Source organism: Anoplophora glabripennis, unplaced genomic scaffold (genome assembly GCF_000390285.2).
Source record: "Anoplophora glabripennis isolate ALB-LARVAE unplaced genomic scaffold, Agla_2.0 scaffold215, whole genome shotgun sequence".
Lineage (NCBI taxonomy): Eukaryota > Metazoa > Arthropoda > Insecta > Coleoptera > Cerambycidae > Anoplophora > Anoplophora glabripennis.
In genome coordinates this window covers 609,522-628,864 of record NW_019416309.1, presented here as the reverse complement: position 1 = coordinate 628,864, position 19,343 = coordinate 609,522, and the positions used below count along the sequence as shown (strand labels likewise).

The following is a 19,343-nucleotide window of genomic DNA, read 5'->3' as shown; positions in this document are numbered from 1 at the left end:
CAGAGTTCAAATATCACATTAAATAATGAAAATAATTTTTATTCAACCCAAATAAATCTACATGTTAATTAATAAGCGATTTTAAAGTTTTGATAAACCAAAAAGAATAGAGACTTATGAAGTAGATCAGACGTATACAGGCACAGAAGGTACGTATGCACTGTAGACAGAGGGCGCAACCACAGCAGCGGAGTATGGGTACGAGTAGACGAGTGGTTTGGGTGCTGGGGCTGGGGCTGGTGCTGGTGCTGGGTCAGCTGCTGGGCCAGGGTGAGGGACGGCAGAAGCCAAAGCCATAACGGCGGCGAGAACGACAAAGCACTGTAAAAAAGTAAATATCTATATTCGAGCATGTATTTGGCTTCTTTAGTAAAAAACAATTTAAAAAATATATATTTTAATTTCCAATGTAGGTATACAATTTAGTTATTATTATTATGAAAAGGTTAGATACTTACGAGCTTGAACATATTGAATTCGATTTGATATCAAATGACACAGATCCAAGCGACCCTAAAGACTTATATACAAAACCAATTTGTCAAGGCGATCAAAAAAAGTTCAAGGTGGGATTATTGTTATACTAAAATATTCTATTGTGATATCACAAGCAGATATTGCTAATGCACAAGCATAATGTAAAGCAAGGTTTGGAACAGATTTGGCGGAAACCGGTTTGGCTCTAATTAGGACGCATTGAGAATATTTTATTTTTTTTTTGTTGATCCTGGAATAAAACAAAGAGTGAGAGACTTATACATAATGTATACAATGCGTCACTTTAGACGCTGGTAAGATTTGTTCTATTTCTCAAAAAAAATTAGAAGTAAAGTGATGGTTTAAGCTGGATACCATTCCAATATAGCGGAAGCTAGCCTTTTGTTTTACTTTTAAAACATTCAATTTCATGTAAATATCCAATACATTTTTGGTTCATGAGAATGCAAGATGGATCTATAAAAGTGACAATGTAGAAAATAATGAAATTTGGTCTTCTCTCGTATTTTACGCCAATGGCAAAAATATTGTAGAGACTCATTGTCTCCTGGATTCCAAATAGCAGACGTTAACGTTTATTTATATTTCCATACATATTAATGAAGAAAATAACCTTGCACTTGATTCTTAATGATTTCCTGATCGCCAAAACAGGCCTCTGTGAACGTCCTTGAGGATCTTTCCACCACGCCCTGTTGTGACTTAAATGCTGAATAGACACCATAAAAAAATCAGGTTTCTCTTTCGTTGAAACGTTTGTATACCAGATCACTCCAAAAATGAAACGATAGTCATAGAATTATAAATATTACAAAGAAAATTATAGAAGTTCCTGTTACCGACTACATTAAATTATAGTTGTAGCAAACTTACGTGATTTACTGCCAAGCCATAAAGTTATAGTCAATTATATAACTAATTTTTAGCAGTACGTCAGTAAAAGACATAAAAATTGATAAATTTTGAAATTAATATCCAAAAATTAAGTTTCTAACCTTCGATATATCTATTTATATTCAAGAACAAACTGGTAAAACTGGCCTGCAGTTTGAGATAGAAAATACATGACAGTTTAAAAATAAACTTAACCGCACCTACGGGCTAATACTTCTTTTCTTGATAATAATTAGGTGCAAATATGCAGGTTGTCAGTCGTTTTAATAAAAAATAACCTTTGTTTAAAACTTCAAGATTGCTGGGTACGTTTTCTTTTTGTTCATTTACCTATTTGAACATTAAGAATTAGCATATTATACAGTACGCGCCCAAAGTATGAAATAAATTCAGTAAAAACGAAACAAATTTTTTTTGGGAAAAATCCTCGAACAGGTCGATTTTTAATTTAAAAAATACATATTTTAGCATAAAAGGCGATTTTCAACCGTCATTTGTTTTCGAGTAATGAGGTTACCGACATTTTTTTTAAATAGCAACCCTCTATTTTTTTCTTGATTCTCAAAGATTGAAAGATCGTTTCATTGTTTCTGCACAAGTTGAATTTTGTAGGGATGATATTTTTCCTGCCTCAGGATACGTAGCACTATGGTCTGACTAATTTCATTGTTTAATGCAACCAATCGTGAAGTATTATGAGGAATATCTACCATACTTATCAAAATGTTCTGATTGTGATCTTCACTAACGCTTGGATGTCCACGTTTTGGAATATCTACAACATTGCCAGTTTCTCTAAATTTAGATTCTATCTTACTGACTGTTGATTGGCTGATACGGCGATCTGGATGTTTTTCATTAAATAAATCGCAAACTTCCTGCTGCGTTCTAGTCTTATCCCCGCATCCGATAAGAATTAAAATTTCAGTTCTTGGTGTGACAGTTAAATGTGCCATAATAATTCACCAATAATTTTTATATCGCTTACAATACTTAGAAAGTCGGTATGACAGTGACACTTTGTAAAGATTTACAACTACGTGAGCCATAAAAACTTCAGGCATTTTGAAAAACTAAATTTGATATAACGTTTTTGCTTTATTTTAATTGATTTGGGTTTTCTAATATTCAATCGTCATTTACTCGAAAACATTCCTATGTAAGATGGCAACATTTTAATACTGTCGGATCGACAATGAAACGTTCTTTCAGAATCAAGAAAAAAAATAGGGGGTTGCTATTTAAGAAAAATGTCGATGACGTCATTACTCGAAAACAAATGACGGTTGAAAATCACCTTTTATGCTAAAATATGTACTTTTTAAATTAAAAATCGACTTGTTCGAGGATTTTTCCTAAAAAAAAATTGTTTCGTTTTTACTGAATTTATTCCATGCTTTAGATGCGTACTGTATATAGAAAATGTTACACATAGTAACTTTTACAAACTTGAATGGATAAGAAATTGAAAAAAATATTTTTATTGCGTAACCTCTCCTGGAAATTATATTATACATTATTGTTAATTATAATTGTACTCTAGTGCACTATATTGAACAATGCAATTAATAAGATTAATTTAAGTTTGTTGGGACTGATTTTCTCTGTTAGGATTTTGTGTTTTCCGTTGTTAAAAATCACTACTACCACTACTTATTATTGTTTTGGGTATGAATTATCCCATAATTTTAAACATGTTTGCAATTGTTTACGTTTACAACTGCGACAGATTTTCTAACCCACGCAGTTAATTAAATATCTTTTTTTATACACAACCGTGACGGAATTGTGAGGAGACCGAGGTATTACAAGAGGAGCACAAATAAAAACACACGGGATACTAGGGCACCTATAAAAACACCACCACCGCCCTATGAACACCAAGTCATTAATTTGCTTGCCTTTTGCCCTAATTAAATCTTTCCTACAGCAGTTTTGCATGTCTGCACCTACGCGATCGTTAATGAACAAAAAAACGCAGGGGATCGGATTTTAGGAATGCATGTTCTCTATAATTAAGTAAGGAAAGATAATACTATGATGATATTAGCGAAGAGTTATTTTTAGGTATAGCTATATCGAAGGGGCAGCATTTTTTGCATATTTATCAAGAATATGAACAAAAAATTTAATTTAATAGTATACATTATTATTATTTGCAACTGGAAAACTTCCAAGTAAACAGAGACAAAACTGAAACTATGTCACAAATAAATAGATACATATCAAAAAATTAAAATAATATGTATTTGAAGTGGTAAAATAATTTAACACTGTATAGAGGTAAACCCAAGCGAAGGTATATTAGGTATAAGTATTGTGTCTTTAATATCCTGGGATATATTCTTGATAAAGTTATCGAGAAATAAATTTCAGCACGACATATCAAAGGAAAACAAGTAACTACTAAGTGCTACCCTTGAAATAACCGAGTTTGTAGAGGAAAAAGAATTAACAAATAGCACTGGCGCATTCGCCATTTTTTAAATTATTATAATCAAAATATTTAATTATATTTTGAGACAAATGAATAAAATATAGGAAATCGATTTATTTTGTTAGTAAACTAAGACGAACAGTTGTAAATATTTGCACCAGTTAGTTTATTAAAGCTTAAATTTTTTTTTACACACTACAGGCACCCACATCATAACCTCAATATTATTTAACTATAAATAATTTTTTCACTGTTGTACTAGTTAATAAAAATGCTTTTTTAAGTAATAAATGACAAACGTATTTGTAATATTTACTCAGAGCTGTGTAGAAACATAAAAAAATGCTAATGTTATAAAAAGTCACTAATACCGACTTAAGAAATTAAAAAAATTACCTACTTCATTGAAAACACCCAGAAATTTACTAAATTTAAGTAATTATGTCCATATGTTACCTAACTGTAATGCAAATTATACAGAGTATTTATAAATTTGATTTTGGAATGACATAACTATTGCCATCTACCTGGTAGTAATACAACCTGCTGGGCATCCTGTTTCTGCTGAAACAAAACCGACAGGAAACGCTATCTGCTTTATATTTAGAATATAATACCTATTTCATGGTATCCTGATAATATTTATATACAATCGCCAACATAATAATTTGTATAAATCATAAAATTTATATTTATATGCGAATAAATAATTTTCGTACTAATTAATAAATATTACTGGTTTTTATTCCATAATCTAAATGTAAAATTTTCAATTAGGGACTGTTTAAAATATATTATACCCTTTCTGTTTTCCTAATAATATATTTATATAAATTCAGCACATCATATTTAGTTAATGTTATAAACAATTTAGTTAAATAATTCAAATCAGCCACNTGGTTTTTATTCCATAATCTAAATGTAAAATTTTCAATTAGGGACTGTTTAAAATATATTATACCCTTTCTGTTTTCCTAATAATATATTTATATAAATTCAGCACATCATATTTAGTTAATGTTATAAACAATTTAGTTAAATAATTCAAATCAGCCACAAGAATATTTCGTTGCTTGTGATCTATAGCCTTAGGCCTCTTTCAGACGACACGGATTTTAGCCGGACCGGTTTTCTTGGTTTTGCCGTATTGTCCAGTAGTACATTAATCCTAATAGACTCTTTCAGACGATACGACACGGAAAGAAATCGTAGACGGCGTCCGTATGCCGGCCGGATGGTCGACTGGGATTTCACGGCACCGTGCCGTGTAGAAAGAGACAGAACGTCCAGTGAACCATTGTGACAAACGTAGCTTTTCAGACGATTAGATCACTTTTGTACGGTGGCGTGTTAGGACGTATTTAAAAATTTTGTGCATTATAATTATTATTTAGTTTGAAAGTAAAATTGCTAGCAGCAATGTCGGGTGAATTTGAAATAGACACTGAACTTTTAATATCTTTAGTTGAAGAACAGCCCGTATTATGGGACAAAACAATAGAGGAATATAAAAATAAAAACTTAACTGCCGCTGCTTGGAGGGCAATTTGCACTATGCTCGTGGAAAAATATGAAAATGCTGACGAAAAGGAGCAGGCAGAAATATTTAAGTAATGTATGTAATGTATGTATGTATGTATGTAATGTATGTAAGTAATGGGTGTACCCAGTACCTTCTTTTCTTCATATTTCTTAAACGTCTATGACGCAAGTATAACAACATCAGAATACGTTGTCGCCGGTCCATAACTTGCACTAAACTAAGTACATTCCTGTTGCCAGCCGTGCCGCATTGACCTCACGTGATGTGTGAAAAGGCGCCAAATCGTAAACGGCAAGAGCAATAAAACCGGTCCGGCTAAAATCCGTGTCGTCTGAAAGAGGCCTTATTCATACCCTGATACTACTTGTCCATACTTAGTACTATAATTAATTGGTGTAAATTATATTTATAATAACCACAAACGTAGATAAAGTATGCCTATTCATAATAATGGTGACTTTTTTCTATTATCGTTAAAACAAAGNAAAAAAAATAGGGTGTTGCTATTTAAAAAAAAATGTCGATGACGTCATTACTCGAAAACAAATGACGGTTGAAAATCACCTTTTATGCTAAAATATGTACTTTTTAAATTAAAAATCGACTTGTTCGAGGATTTTTCCTAAAAAAAAATTGTTTCGTTTTTACTGAATTTATTCCATGCTTTAGATGCGTACTGTATATAGAAAATGTTACACATAGTAACTTTTACAAACTTGAATGGATAAGAAATTGAAAAAAATATTTTTATTGCGTAACCTCTCCTGGAAATTATTTTATACATTATTGTTAATTATAATTGTATTCTAGTGCACTATATTGAACAATGCAATTAATAAGATTAATTTAAGTTTGTTGGGACTGATTTTCTCTGTTAGGATTTTGTGTTTTCCGTTGTTAAAAATCACTACTACCACTACTTATTATTGTTTTGGGTATGAATTATCCCATAATTTTAAACATGTTTGCAATTGTTTACGTTTACAACTGCGACAGATTTTCTAACCCACGCAGTTAATTAAATATCTTTTTTTATACACAACCGTGACGGAATTGTGCGGAGACCGAGGTATTACAAGAGGAGCACAAATAAAAACACACGGGATACTAGGGCACCTATAAAAACACCACCACCGCCCTATGAACACCAAGTCATTAATTTGCTTGCCTTTTGCCCTAATTAAATCTTTCCTACAGCAGTTTTGCATGTCTGCACCTACGCGATCGTTAATGAACAAAAAAACGCAGGGGATCGGATTTTAGGAATGCATGTTCTCTATAATTAAGTAAGGAAAGATAATACTATGATGATATTAGCGAAGAGTTATTTTTAGGTATAGCTATATCGAAGGGGCAGCATTTTTTGCATATTTATCAAGAATATGAACAAAAAATTTAATTTAATAGTATACATTATTATTATTTGCAACTGGAAAACTTCCAAGTAAACAGAGACAAAACTGAAACTATGTCACAAATAAATAGATACATATCAAAAAATTAAAATAATATGTATTTGAAGTGGTAAAATAATTTAACACTGTATAGAGGTAAACCCAAGCGAAGGTATATTAGGTATAAGTATTGTGTCTTTAATATCCTGGGATATATTCTTGATAAAGTTATCGAGAAATAAATTTCAGCACGACATATCAAAGGAAAACAAGTAACTACTAAGTGCTACCCTTGAAATAACCGAGTTTGTAGAGGAAAAAGAATTAACAAATAGCACTGGCGCATTCGCCATTTTTTAAATTATTATAATCAAAATATTTAATTATATTTTGAGACAAATGAATAAAATATAGGAAATCGATTTATTTTGTTAGTAAACTAAGACGAACAGTTGTAAATATTTGCACCAGTTAGTTTATTAAAGCTTAAATTTTTTTTTACACACTACAGGCACCCACATCATAACCTCAATATTATTTAACTATAAATAATTTTTTCACTGTTGTACTAGTTAATAAAAATGCTTTTTTAAGTAATAAATGACAAACGTATTTGTAATATTTACTCAGAGCTGTGTAGAAACATAAAAAAATGCTAATGTTATAAAAAGTCACTAATACCGACTTAAGAAATTAAAAAAATTACCTACTTCATTGAAAACACCCAGAAATTTACTAAATTTAAGTAATTATGTCCATATGTTACCTAACTGTAATGCAAATTATACAGAGTATTTATAAATTTGATTTTGGAATGACATAACTATTGCCATCTACCTGGTAGTAATACAACCTGCTGGGCATCCTGTTTCTGCTGAAACAAAACCGACAGGAAACGCTATCTGCTTTATATTTAGAATATAATACCTATTTCATGGTATCCTGATAATATTTATATACAATCGCCAACATAATAATTTGTATAAATCATAAAATTTATATTTATATGCGAATAAATAATGTTCCTACTAATTAATAAATATTACTCGTTTTTATTCCATAATCCAAATGTAAAATTGTCAATTAGGGACTGTTTAAAATATATTATACCCTTTCTGTTTTCCTAATAATATATTTATATAAATTCAGCACATCATATTTAGTTAATGTTATAAACAATTTAGTTAAATAATTCAAATCAGTCACAAGAATATTTCGTTGCTTGTCATCTATAGCCTTATTCATACCCTGATACTACTTGTCCATACTTAGTACTATAATTAATTGGTGTAAATTATATTTATAATAACCACAAACGTAGATAAAGTATGCCTATTCATAATAATGGTGACTTTTTTCTATTATCGTTAAAACAAAGTTTTGTTATTTTATTGCAAATAGAGAAAGTTAAATTTATTCCAATATAATTCTTCGATCCAAATATATACAGGATGTTTTATAAGAAATAATACATTTCTGCTGAGTGATCATTCATTATTTTAATATATTTTATTAGAGCTACTTTAGGCAAAATCGATGGAATATATTTGCAATCTATAAAGTTTAAGGTATGTCGTTTGAAGAGTATAACTGGTTGCCTAAAACCTTTTCTGTACGGTTTTAGATGGTAATAAAATGGAGGTAGAAGAATTTTATTAAAATAAATTTGTTGTAAAGTTTTAAGTATGAACAAATAAAAGATAATAATGATATCCAGAAAAATACATTTTAATTTTCACTAAAAAATTAAATTGCCTCGATAAAGATTTCAGTAGTTCCATTTCTTCAAAATTCTGTTACAAATAAGCACTTTATACTTATGGATATTAGACTTGAAAAATTGTTGCTTTCCTCGTCTTTCTTGGTAAAATTAACTCGAAATTATCAACTAATATATGATGAATAAGTCACATAAATTTAAATACCTATAATCAAGTTTGAGGAAAACAGGAATTACTTAATTTATTTTATGAGCCAAAATATAACGGCAAATTTTATATATCTTTTAGATGTTTTCAAGAGGATGATTATATGTTCCTTAATAATGAATAAATTAGGACACCTGATTAGCTACTAAATAATTTTTCCAATTTTATATTCCAGCCTTGAAACAGCCACATTTTGTGGGTATATATAAAAGATAGAGCAGTATTTTCATTTTTAATTATTGTGCTTATTCAAGAAACCACTGAGACTAAGCCTGAGCTGAAAAAATGTTGAAATTGGTAAGTTTTTTCACTTCATTTATAAGATATTGTCTGTTACTTTTTAAAATATACAATAATGAAAAGAAAAAATTTGACTATGTAGTTAAGGTGTATAATATAATTGTACTATTGTAAAAAGAGCAGCTATAACAAATATGGCTACCAAAACCAAATGACTACCTATTGATTGTTTGTCTGTTTCTATAAATACGAATATTTCGAAGCAGTGTTATTGATCCTTGTTCTTTTATTCCTTTTGGTTTCAATGAAATATATTTTCTGACCAGCTTCAAACGTGTCTTGTCTTCTATGAACTGTCAGAAATTACTGAATACGATACTGAAAATAGAGAAAGGCATAGTTTACATTTTATCAGTCCAATTATTAACCATAGAAACATCAGTTTTAATTATTTAACAATTAAAGTCAATATCTAAAATAAAGATAATTTTGTTCTTAGGTCTTCCTTGTTTGCTGCGCCTTTGCCTTGGCAGCCGCCGCTCCCAAACCAACTTACGGCTATGGATACGGCGGATACGGATATGCACCCAGGGTAGCAGTAGTGGCCCCAGCCCCGGTGGTGGCACCCGTTGCTGTCGCCGCCCCTGTCAACTACGTTGAGCCAGTTTATGATGCTCCCCATTATGGAGGTTATGGATACGGCTACGGCTACGGCTACGGCTACGGACATGGTCATTATTACTGAAGTGACTTGAATAGGCACCTCTTTTATTCGTAAAAAAATGTATATAGTTGGTTTTAAATAAATTTGAAAAAACATTTGTCGTTATTTATCTATTTTCTTACAGTTACGATAACTCGAAAGAACTTAGACTAAAATTCCAATAACATGAGGTAGTTTAATTGTATCAATATTATACAGAGAGTATCTAGAAATAAACTAAAATTTAGAAGTAAATATAAAGCCACAAAATATAAAGAGAAAATTATTATAAAATATAAAATATTCAAACTGGTAATCTGAAGATATAAAAAAAGTTTTTTTTAAAACGTAATTTACATTTTGTATTAGTTTTCAAAGCCTCAACTAAAGTAATTTCAAATGTATCTATGGAAGGTAGGTAAACAAGAAAAAACGTTTCGTCCTTTTGTTACAACTTCCTTATCTGTTGCGTTTCAAGACCAAACATTATAAATAGACTTAAAACTGATTTTAAAAAATTATAGAAGTGTGTTATTTAATTCAATCGACATTACTAACGAATTAAATTTCGTTATAATAGGTACTAATTCTTAATCTATAGTTAATAAATGATAAAATGATGTCTAATTCATTAAGCTTGTTGATATAATTCACAACATATCATTAAATATGAATATCCTATCTGTTATTTAATATCAACTACAGTCACATTATTGTGATATGAGATCAGTGGGAAAAAACAGTTCGATTAAAATATTTACATATGACCTGCCACGAGACATCTCATCAAAAATTTCGCCAAAACTATTCCAACCTTTTAATTCTAAACAAATTTATTTATGTATTTTTTTTAAGATTAACACGTTTTATTCCATTTTTTCCAATTTTTTTTTTGTTGACTATTTAAATATGTTATCTCAAATTTGCAATAAATATTTTTGTTTGCAAAATTGTATGCTTGTGAAAGAGGACAACCCTAAAATAAAAGTAAATGAATATAATCCTATTAGTTTAAAATGTTAGGAAGTTACTAAAGTACAAAAAATAAATAAAGCTCCTGTTAAATTCTAATTATTTTCCCACCAGAAACATTTTTAGTTTATCCTTGCCTGATTACTATTTTGTATTCCTTTAAAGTGACATAATTGGAACTATATTTTTGTTACTCCTTTCAATTATTCCAATCAAACGATATTCCAATAAAGAAATAGACGGTTTGCTCAATTCAGTTATTTTCAATTCATCACGTTCATCATATTGAAAAATAAATCTTTAACACTATATTTTTAAATAGCCGAGATGCTTACACAATGAGTCGGACTTTTGAATACAAATCAGTCTAGAATTCGGAATAAGTTAAAAATTGCATAAGTAAATTGTTTCAAAACAAAGTGGGATGAGTGGTGCCAGACTTGATATAAATACTTATAAGTACGAAGCTACTACAAGTACAGAGGTTTTCATTTTCAGTGATAATACAATCGAAGAATAAAACAATATGTACAAGTTTGTAAGTACAATTATTTTGTAATTGTTTTTAGAAAAGAAAAAAATATATGTCCTTACAATAGTTCTAGTTTATAAAAAAATAATAATATAAATATAATTTACTATTATTATTTAATATATACCTTATTGCTGTTGTTATTACTGGGTGGCAAAAAAAAATTAGAATGAAAAAAATCTCAAAACGTCTCAATATACAGTGTTCAAAAGTTTATGGGTCACACTTCAAGGATAGCTTCATTGGATGCAAATAAACTGATTTATTAGTACAATTAATGTTTCAATTATAGAGTTTAAATTTAATAGCTTATACTTTATCATTCGCTTTTGTTGCAGGTATTCCTATCAGTCATGGTAGCACTGGCGTCGGCCAAACCCAAAGCCAAACCAGGAATTCACGCACTAGCTCCTTTAGCTGTAGCACCAGTCCCTCCAGCCGTAATAACAGCGCAAAGCTCCCAAATCTTCGCCAGGAACTACAACGCACTTGTATCTCCAGTCGTGGCGGCCCCGCTTGTAGCTAAACCGGCTCCGATAGTGGCCAGTGCGCCACTACTAGCAGCGCCTGCTTTAGCTAAAGCTCCCCTGGTAGCTGCACCTGCAGTGGCTCAATTAACCAATGCAGCACCTGTTGTACCACACGCTTCTCTGCTAGCTGCTCCTTTGGCTGTCAAATCATCTCATGTGGTGGCAGCACCTGCTGTAGCTCGCGCTTCTCTACTAGCTGCACCAGTGGCTAAAGCAGCTCCTCTGGTTGCCAAATCAGCTGGTGTGGTGGCAGCACCTGCCGTAGCACACGCCCCTCTACTAGCTGCACCAATAGCGAATAAGGCAGCTGTACCATATGCGCCTGTAGCAGCTGCACCGTTGGTGGCTAAGGCAGCTCCTGCGGTAGCTCATTTTAATTCAGCTCATGTCGTTTCGTCGTACTTATCCGCACCGTATTTGGCAGCACCAGTTATTATTTAAGAATATAGATTTGCCAACGGCACGGAATAAGCTTAACAATCTCATATTGAGACAGCATCTATACTGATTCAGTCATTATTAAATCAAAGTACAAACAGTTCTATAAAAATATGGCATTGTGTTATTTTTAAATATAAATATCTTAGAAATAAATACTCTTTTTATTTCGTAACCCCCTTTATTTATTTAATTAGGTGGCCCAGTGGGATTAAAATGTTTTAATTTTTGAAGTATGAAATTCAACATGTTATTGGACATTTTCTTTAAAAAGAAATTAATGCAGTCCCTCCACAACATTGTAATCAAATTGAAAGCATTGGTAACATATAAGACCCAGATTTTCGATCTAGGTCAACCCCCCTATCACTTTTGAAACCCCTGCTCGCATGCTGAACCTAGAAAGTGGAACAGCCAACCGCAATCAACAAGTACCAAGTACGAAAAGGGGGTTCTCAGATCAATACCACACATCCAATTTGCATAAAATCCCAGGGTAAAAAGAAAGTGTGCGTGAGGCTTATTCTTTGACATTGCCTTCACACATATTTTTTTTGTCCGAATGAGGTAAGAGCAAGTTAAATGCGGGGACATTTGGTTCACGCAAAGCGTTATTTATTATCGTGTGTCCTTCAGTTGTCGACAATTCGGGGGTAGTGCGAAATGTAAATAAAATTATGAAAGAGTATGATTTTATTAAAATGTACAAAAATGAGAAGCGTGTTCTATGGGCCTTAGTTGCTATTGTTTTTGTGTAATATACCTATTAAAAGTATTAAGTTATTAATTGGGAGGAGGGGTATATGTTGCGTATATCTTTTGCCCTGCTACAAAAACATTAGTGGATATACAATCAATAGTCATTACTTCAAGGTTAATAAAGTCGGACATAAATTAAAACCCAAAATTTTTCTAATAAGTACTGACAATATTTTCATTTTTTGCCTGATGTACTTTGATTGATTGATTATGCAACATAATTGTTCCAAATTGTCACGAAATATGTAATCCTTCACAAAACAATTTTTAATTTTTTTTGTGTGTAAATATATCAAGATTGAACTATTAGCAGACATCTTTATACCAGTTTATTTATCTGTTCCATTCATAAACGTGCATAACAAAAAAATATATATCTTTATATTGGTCGTTTTAGGTATTTATATTTATAACAAGATTTATTAATACAGCATATTTGTATAAAATTATTTTATTCGAACCTGTTTGTATTTAAATCCGCTAGACAGGCACTTTTCTGGTATGCTAAAAACATAGTTCACCAGGTGTGACTATCATCGACAAGAGTGTTTTCGGTAGTGGAAATTCCAAATACATCCTTGAGAAACATTCCATACCGCATGATCCCCAATAAATAGGTTAATATAATTAAATTCGATGAACGACAAAGTCTTCTCAACAGGATCTATGTTTTATGTATTTAAAAATATACACATTTTATGCGATATGTAGATCTTGCCCAGAAATTGGTTATTCTATCAATAATTTCATGTATTCTAGGTGTATTTGTAAGCAACACTTTTATCTTTTGCTTATATAGAGACAGGATTTATAGTTTTAATATTTAATGGAATGTGTTTGACTGTTTATAATTAAATGGAATTAGAAAAGTGAAACGTCTTTGACCAATAGTTTTGTTAATTTTAGGCACTCTAGGCAACAGATTAGTCTTAGGTCTAGTAGATATATCGTGATCAAAAAAAATTATAACTAATGATATTGGTAGCCTTATTTTTATTCAGTTTGTTGTCAATAGTGGGAAAGTAGCCAAATTTCAAGAAAAACACCAAATTTTCTCAATTGTCAACGTTTCGTCACTTATCGTGACATCCTCAGGACAATTACAGATTTAAGTGCTTCACTAAGACTAAGAAAACACAGTGAAGCACTTAAATCTGTAATTGTCCTGAGGATGTCACGATAAGTGACGAAACATCGACAATTGAGAAATTTTGGTGCTTTTCTTTGAAATTTGGCCTCTAATTTCCCACTATTGACAACAAACTGAAAAAAAATTATATCGTCTGGATATTTATAAATATAAGTGGAAATACTTAGAAAGAACAGTTGTCGATGATCAAAGATTTAAATCTCTTCGTCGTAGAGTGAAGCAGTTGGGTAAGTATAATCTTTTTTAAATGCGATTTTTATTAACCATTTCTGAGTTATTTCCAATTTTTTTACATAGTTGTTCATTATCTCTCCCCATGATGTGGGGATATAACATGTGGTTCTACTAAGCAAAATATAAAATAGACGTCTAATATATCTCGGAAAAATTTAAATTTACTTAAAAGACATCGCAGTTTTTTAACAATGTATTCAATATGATGGTTCCATTTTAAATATGGATCAATAAATATACCTAGATATTTTATTTTATTTGTTATATTTATATTTACTATTTTTTCAGCTATATTGATATCAATTATAATTTGTTGTTTTCGATTTAATAAATAACTCGACATTTTCAACTGAAAAAAGTTTGGAACAAAAAGAAAGAATACAAATAAAAACAAATAAGTGAGTGTAGTTCTGTTATTTGTATGTCTACTGACCAGAAAAAAAGCACATAATTGAATTTAATATTTTTCATGGTATTTATTTAAGTTTAATTTACATATTTGTATAACAAACAAGTATAATGTTCATACTTGTTTATATAGAACAATATATATAAAACAATAAGTAAAAATAAATAAACAAATAACACTTTTCTTTTCTTTTCTTAACTGTTTCCTGTTTATAAAGTTTCCCTTAGTCCCTACTTCTTTATATGTCATACTTCTTATGAAGATGTTAGCAAAAGTCACTAAAATGGGACGTTTCAGCGACCCATCTGCATTATTAACATAAAAATCGCAATTAATACTTTCCTCCCCGGAATCCTAAACGGGCGGTGACGGATTAGTTTTCCTGGGAGCGGGGTTGTTCACCTACATGTTTGAAAAGCGGTTACCAGAGCGACCAAATTGATCAAATACAAGATAAGTTTTCCCGCATGGCCGGCGGTTTTCTTTTCACTGTGTCTGCGGCGGCGGCGGAAGGCTCGCCAATGAGGTAATTCCAGTGTAAAATTAGTTTATTAATTATTTTTTAAAGGGGTGGTTCGTCGAGGCAACAGGTAAGGGGATGTTTGTGTCACCGTTAGATTGCTTTCCCGTCACACACGACTGTGCACCGGTCCTTATAGTTTTTGTGTAGATGTCATCAATGGTATGCGACAGTATGCGAGTAGATTGCTATTATTAACAGTTTCACTCTCAAATGTAGAACCGTATTCGAAGGTCATTAACAGGTAGAGGTTTTGAATGGTAATTTAGCTTTAGCAAAGCGCAAAATAACAGAATATCCAAATTGGCTAAAACATAGCAGCAATATCACTTTTTCTCAAATTTCCAGGGCATATTTGTTAAAAAAAATCAAAATTACTTTTAAAGAAGCGTATCTAACACCTGTATGTTAGATGTAAAATAACGTCCCTTTATTGGTCTAACAAAAAAATGCTGATACAATTACTCAAAAACAGGCACGAAATATCGTACATGAGTTGCAATTTTAAGAAAGTTGTCGTTTCCAAAAAATGCGCAGTCTGAAGACCCATTTTATAAGAAATACTTTTTCTCAGTCTATTTAATATATTTGGCGTTCAATTGTTTTTTATCTACCGCGTTAATGGCCTGTGCATCTACAAATTGCGAATTAATTGACTGTTTGCTTTTAATTTTCTAGAGTATGTGCTAATAATTTTTTTTAGCAATAAAAAAATTATTATTATTTGTTACCAGCATACGTTTGCACTGGTTAGATAGAGCAAAATGCAGGCCATTTCAAAATACCACTTTCATTATGTAATAGGTAAAGACTGCAATCTAAAATACTTTACATTTCTATTTGTTCTGATATGTCACATTTTCACTGGGAAATCGAGAGAAACGTACCTAACAGTCGTAGTGAAACTATTTGAAAAATATTGTTTTCCCATGGTAACTAAGAACGTTCAAGTGAAAGACGTCACGATTGGTCTGAAATATTTTTTTCAGGAAACACCTCCATCCACATAAATAGTAATAGATGACATTCATTTTTCACTTTTATTGATTTATCGACAAAGGTTTTAGAGAAAGAACAGCTGCAATTCTATAATTCAGTTCTCGACATTTCTGCTACTAGAAATCATTTTTAAAGTGATTGCAGGAAAAAACTAATTTACTACCTAAATTCATTTACAATTGTGTATCCATATTCATTTAATTAATGTAATAACACGTACTTTATTGGAAAAAATATAAAATTCTGTATTCACAGTCAGATATTATTTTTATTCTTTATTACAAGAAATATTACTTTTAATTATCCTGGCTGTCACTTACTAAAATGTTTTTTTAACGTAGGTACTGTATCAAATAAATTAATATATTAAGGCATTTGATACACCAACTATAGCCGTTGAAACAGAACATTGTGTTTTAATATAATCTAGATCTTTTTGTTTTAATTTAACCGAAATTTATTTGCCAAAGTGAAGGAAACAAAATNATTATTATTTGTTACCAGCATTCGTTTGCACTGGTTAGATAGAGCAAAATGCAGGCCATTTCAAAATACCACTTTCATTATGTAATAGGTAAAGACTGCAATCTAAAATACTTTACATTTCTATTTGTTCTGATATGTCACATTTTCACTGGGAAATCGAGAGAAACGTACCTAACAGTCGTAGTGAAACTATTTGAAAAATATTGTTTTCCCATAGTAACTAAGAACGTTCAAGTGAAAGACGTCACGATTGGTCTGAAATATTTTTTTCAGGAAACACCTCCATCCACATAAATAGTAATAGATGACATTCATTTTTCACTTTTATTGATTTATCGACAAAGGTTTTAGAGAAAGAACAGCTGCAATTCTATAATTCAGTTCTCGACATTTCTGCTACTACTTTAATTCATTTACAATTGTGTATCCATAATCATTTAATTGCTGTAATAACACGTACTTTATTGGAAAAAATATAAAATTCTGTATTCACAGTCAGATATTATTTTTATTCTTTATTACAAGAAATATTACTTTTAATTATCCTGGCTGTCACTTACTAAAATGTTTTTTTAACGTAGGTACTGTATCAAATAAATTAATTAATATATTAAGGCAATTTGATACACCAACTATAACCGTTGAAACAGAACATTGTGTTTTAATATAATCTAGATCTTATTGTTTTAATTTAACCGAAATTTATTTGCCAAAGTACTTGTATCTTTTGCTTATATAGAGACAGGATTTATAGTTTTAATATTTAATGGAATGTGTTTGACTGTTTATAAATAAATGGAATTAGAAAAGTGAAACGTCTTTGACCAATAGTTTTGTTAATTTTAGGCACTCTAGGCAACAGATTAGTCTTAGGTCTAGTAGATATATCGTGATCAAAAAAAATTATAACTAATGATATTGGTAGCCTTATTTTTATTCAGTTTGTTGTCAATAGTGGGAAAGTAGAGGCCAAATTTCAAGAAAAACACCAAAATTTCTCAAATGTCGACGTTTCGTCACTTATCGTGACATCCTCAGGACAATTACAGATTTAAGTGCTTCACTGTATTTCTTAGTCTTAGTTGAAATTTGGCCTCTAATTTCCCACTATTGACAACAAACTGAAAAAAAATTATATCGTCTGGATATTTATAAATATAAGTGGAAATACTTAGGAAGAACAGTTGTTGATGATCAAAGATTTAAATCTCTTCGTAGAGTGAAGCGAATGCGATTTTTATTAACCATTTCCGAGTTATTTCCAATTTATTTACATAGTTGTTCATTATCCCTCCCCATGCCGTATACAAGATGTGGTTCTACTAAGCAAAATATAAAATAAACGTCTAATATATCTCGGAAAATTTTAAATTTACTTAAAAGACATCGCAGTTTTTTAACAATGTATTCAATATGATGGTTCCATTTTAAATATGGATCAATAAATATACCTAGATATTTTATTTTATTTGTTATATTTATATTTACTATTTTTTCAGCTATATTGATATCAATTATAATTTGTTGTTTTCGATTTAATAAATAACTCGACATTTTCAACTGAAAAAAGTTTGGAACAAAAAGAAAGAATACAAATAAAAACAAATAAGTGAGTGTAGTTCTGTTATCTGTATGTCTACTGACCAGAAAAAAAGCACATAATTGAATTTAATATTTTTCATGGTATTTATTTAAGTTTAATTTACATATTTGTATAACAAACAAGTATAATGTTCATACTTGTTTATATAGAACAATATATATAAAAAAATAAGTAAAAATAAATAAATAAATAACACTTTTTTCCTGTTTATAAAGTTTCCCTTAGTCCCTACTTCTTTATATGTCATACTTCTTATGAAGATGTTAGCAAAAGTCACTAAAATGGGACGTTTCAGCGACCCATCTGCATTATTAACATAAAAATCGCAATTAATACTTTCCTCCCCGGAATCCTAAACGGGCGGTGACGGATTAGTTTTCCTGGGAGCGGGGTTGTTCACCTACATGTTTGAAAAGCGGTTACCAGAGCGACCAAATTGATCAAATACAAGATAAGTTTTCCCGCATGGCCGGCGGTTTTCTTTTCACTGTGTCTGCGGCGGCGGCGGAAGGCTCGCCAATGAGGTAATTCCAGTGTAAAATTAGTTTATTAATTATTTTTTTAACGGGTTGTTCGTCGAGGCAACAGGTAAGGGGATGTTTGTGTCACCGTTAGATTGCTTTTCCCTTACACACGACTGTGCACCGGTCCTTATAGTTTTTGTGTAGATGTCATCAATGATATGCGACAGTATGCGAGTAGATTGCTATTATTAACAGTTTCACTCTCAAATGTAGAACCGTATTCGAAGGTCATTAACAGGTAGAGGTTTTGAATGGTAATTTAGCTTTAGCAAAGCGCAAAATAACAGAATATCCAAATTGGCTAAAACATAGCAGCAATATCACTTTTTCTCAAATTTCCAGGGCATATTTGTTAAAAAAAATCAAAATTACTTTTAAAGAAGCGTATCTAACACCTGTATGTTAGATGTAAAATAACGTCCCTTTATTGGTCTAACAAAAAAATGCTGATACAATTACTCAAAAACAGGCACGAAATATCGTACATGAGTTGCAATTTTAAGAAAGTTGTCGTTTCCAAAAAATGCGCAGTCTGAAGACCCATTTTATA

General features: G+C 30.9%; 3 protein-coding genes across 3 annotated transcripts; 2 read left to right on the top strand and 1 right to left on the bottom strand.

The window, feature by feature from the left end:
- Window positions 1-18: 18 nt before the first annotated feature.
- Window positions 19-550, bottom strand: LOC108912211 (neuropeptide-like 4). The gene is made up of 2 exons (XM_018717390.1): window positions 459-550; window positions 19-321 (listed from the first exon to the last, which is right to left on the bottom strand). Exons 1-2 carry the CDS (start codon window positions 468-470, stop codon window positions 127-129), a joined length of 207 nt encoding a protein of 68 aa, XP_018572906.1. The 5' UTR covers window positions 471-550; the 3' UTR covers window positions 19-126.
- An 8,331-nt stretch (window positions 551-8,881) lies between these two features.
- On the top strand, window positions 8,882-9,755 carry LOC108912225 (cuticle protein 63-like). The gene is made up of 2 exons (XM_018717403.1): window positions 8,882-8,991; window positions 9,434-9,755. Exons 1-2 carry the CDS (start codon window positions 8,980-8,982, stop codon window positions 9,677-9,679), a joined length of 258 nt encoding a protein of 85 aa, XP_018572919.1. The 5' UTR covers window positions 8,882-8,979; the 3' UTR covers window positions 9,680-9,755.
- A 1,313-nt stretch (window positions 9,756-11,068) lies between these two features.
- LOC108912212 (cuticle protein 16.5-like) lies at window positions 11,069-12,245 on the top strand. The gene is made up of 2 exons (XM_018717391.1): window positions 11,069-11,147; window positions 11,480-12,245. The coding sequence occupies exons 1-2, from the start codon at window positions 11,136-11,138 to the stop codon at window positions 12,110-12,112; spliced, it is 645 nt and encodes a 214-aa protein (XP_018572907.1). The 5' UTR covers window positions 11,069-11,135; the 3' UTR covers window positions 12,113-12,245.
- Window positions 12,246-19,343: the final 7,098 nt, after the last annotated feature.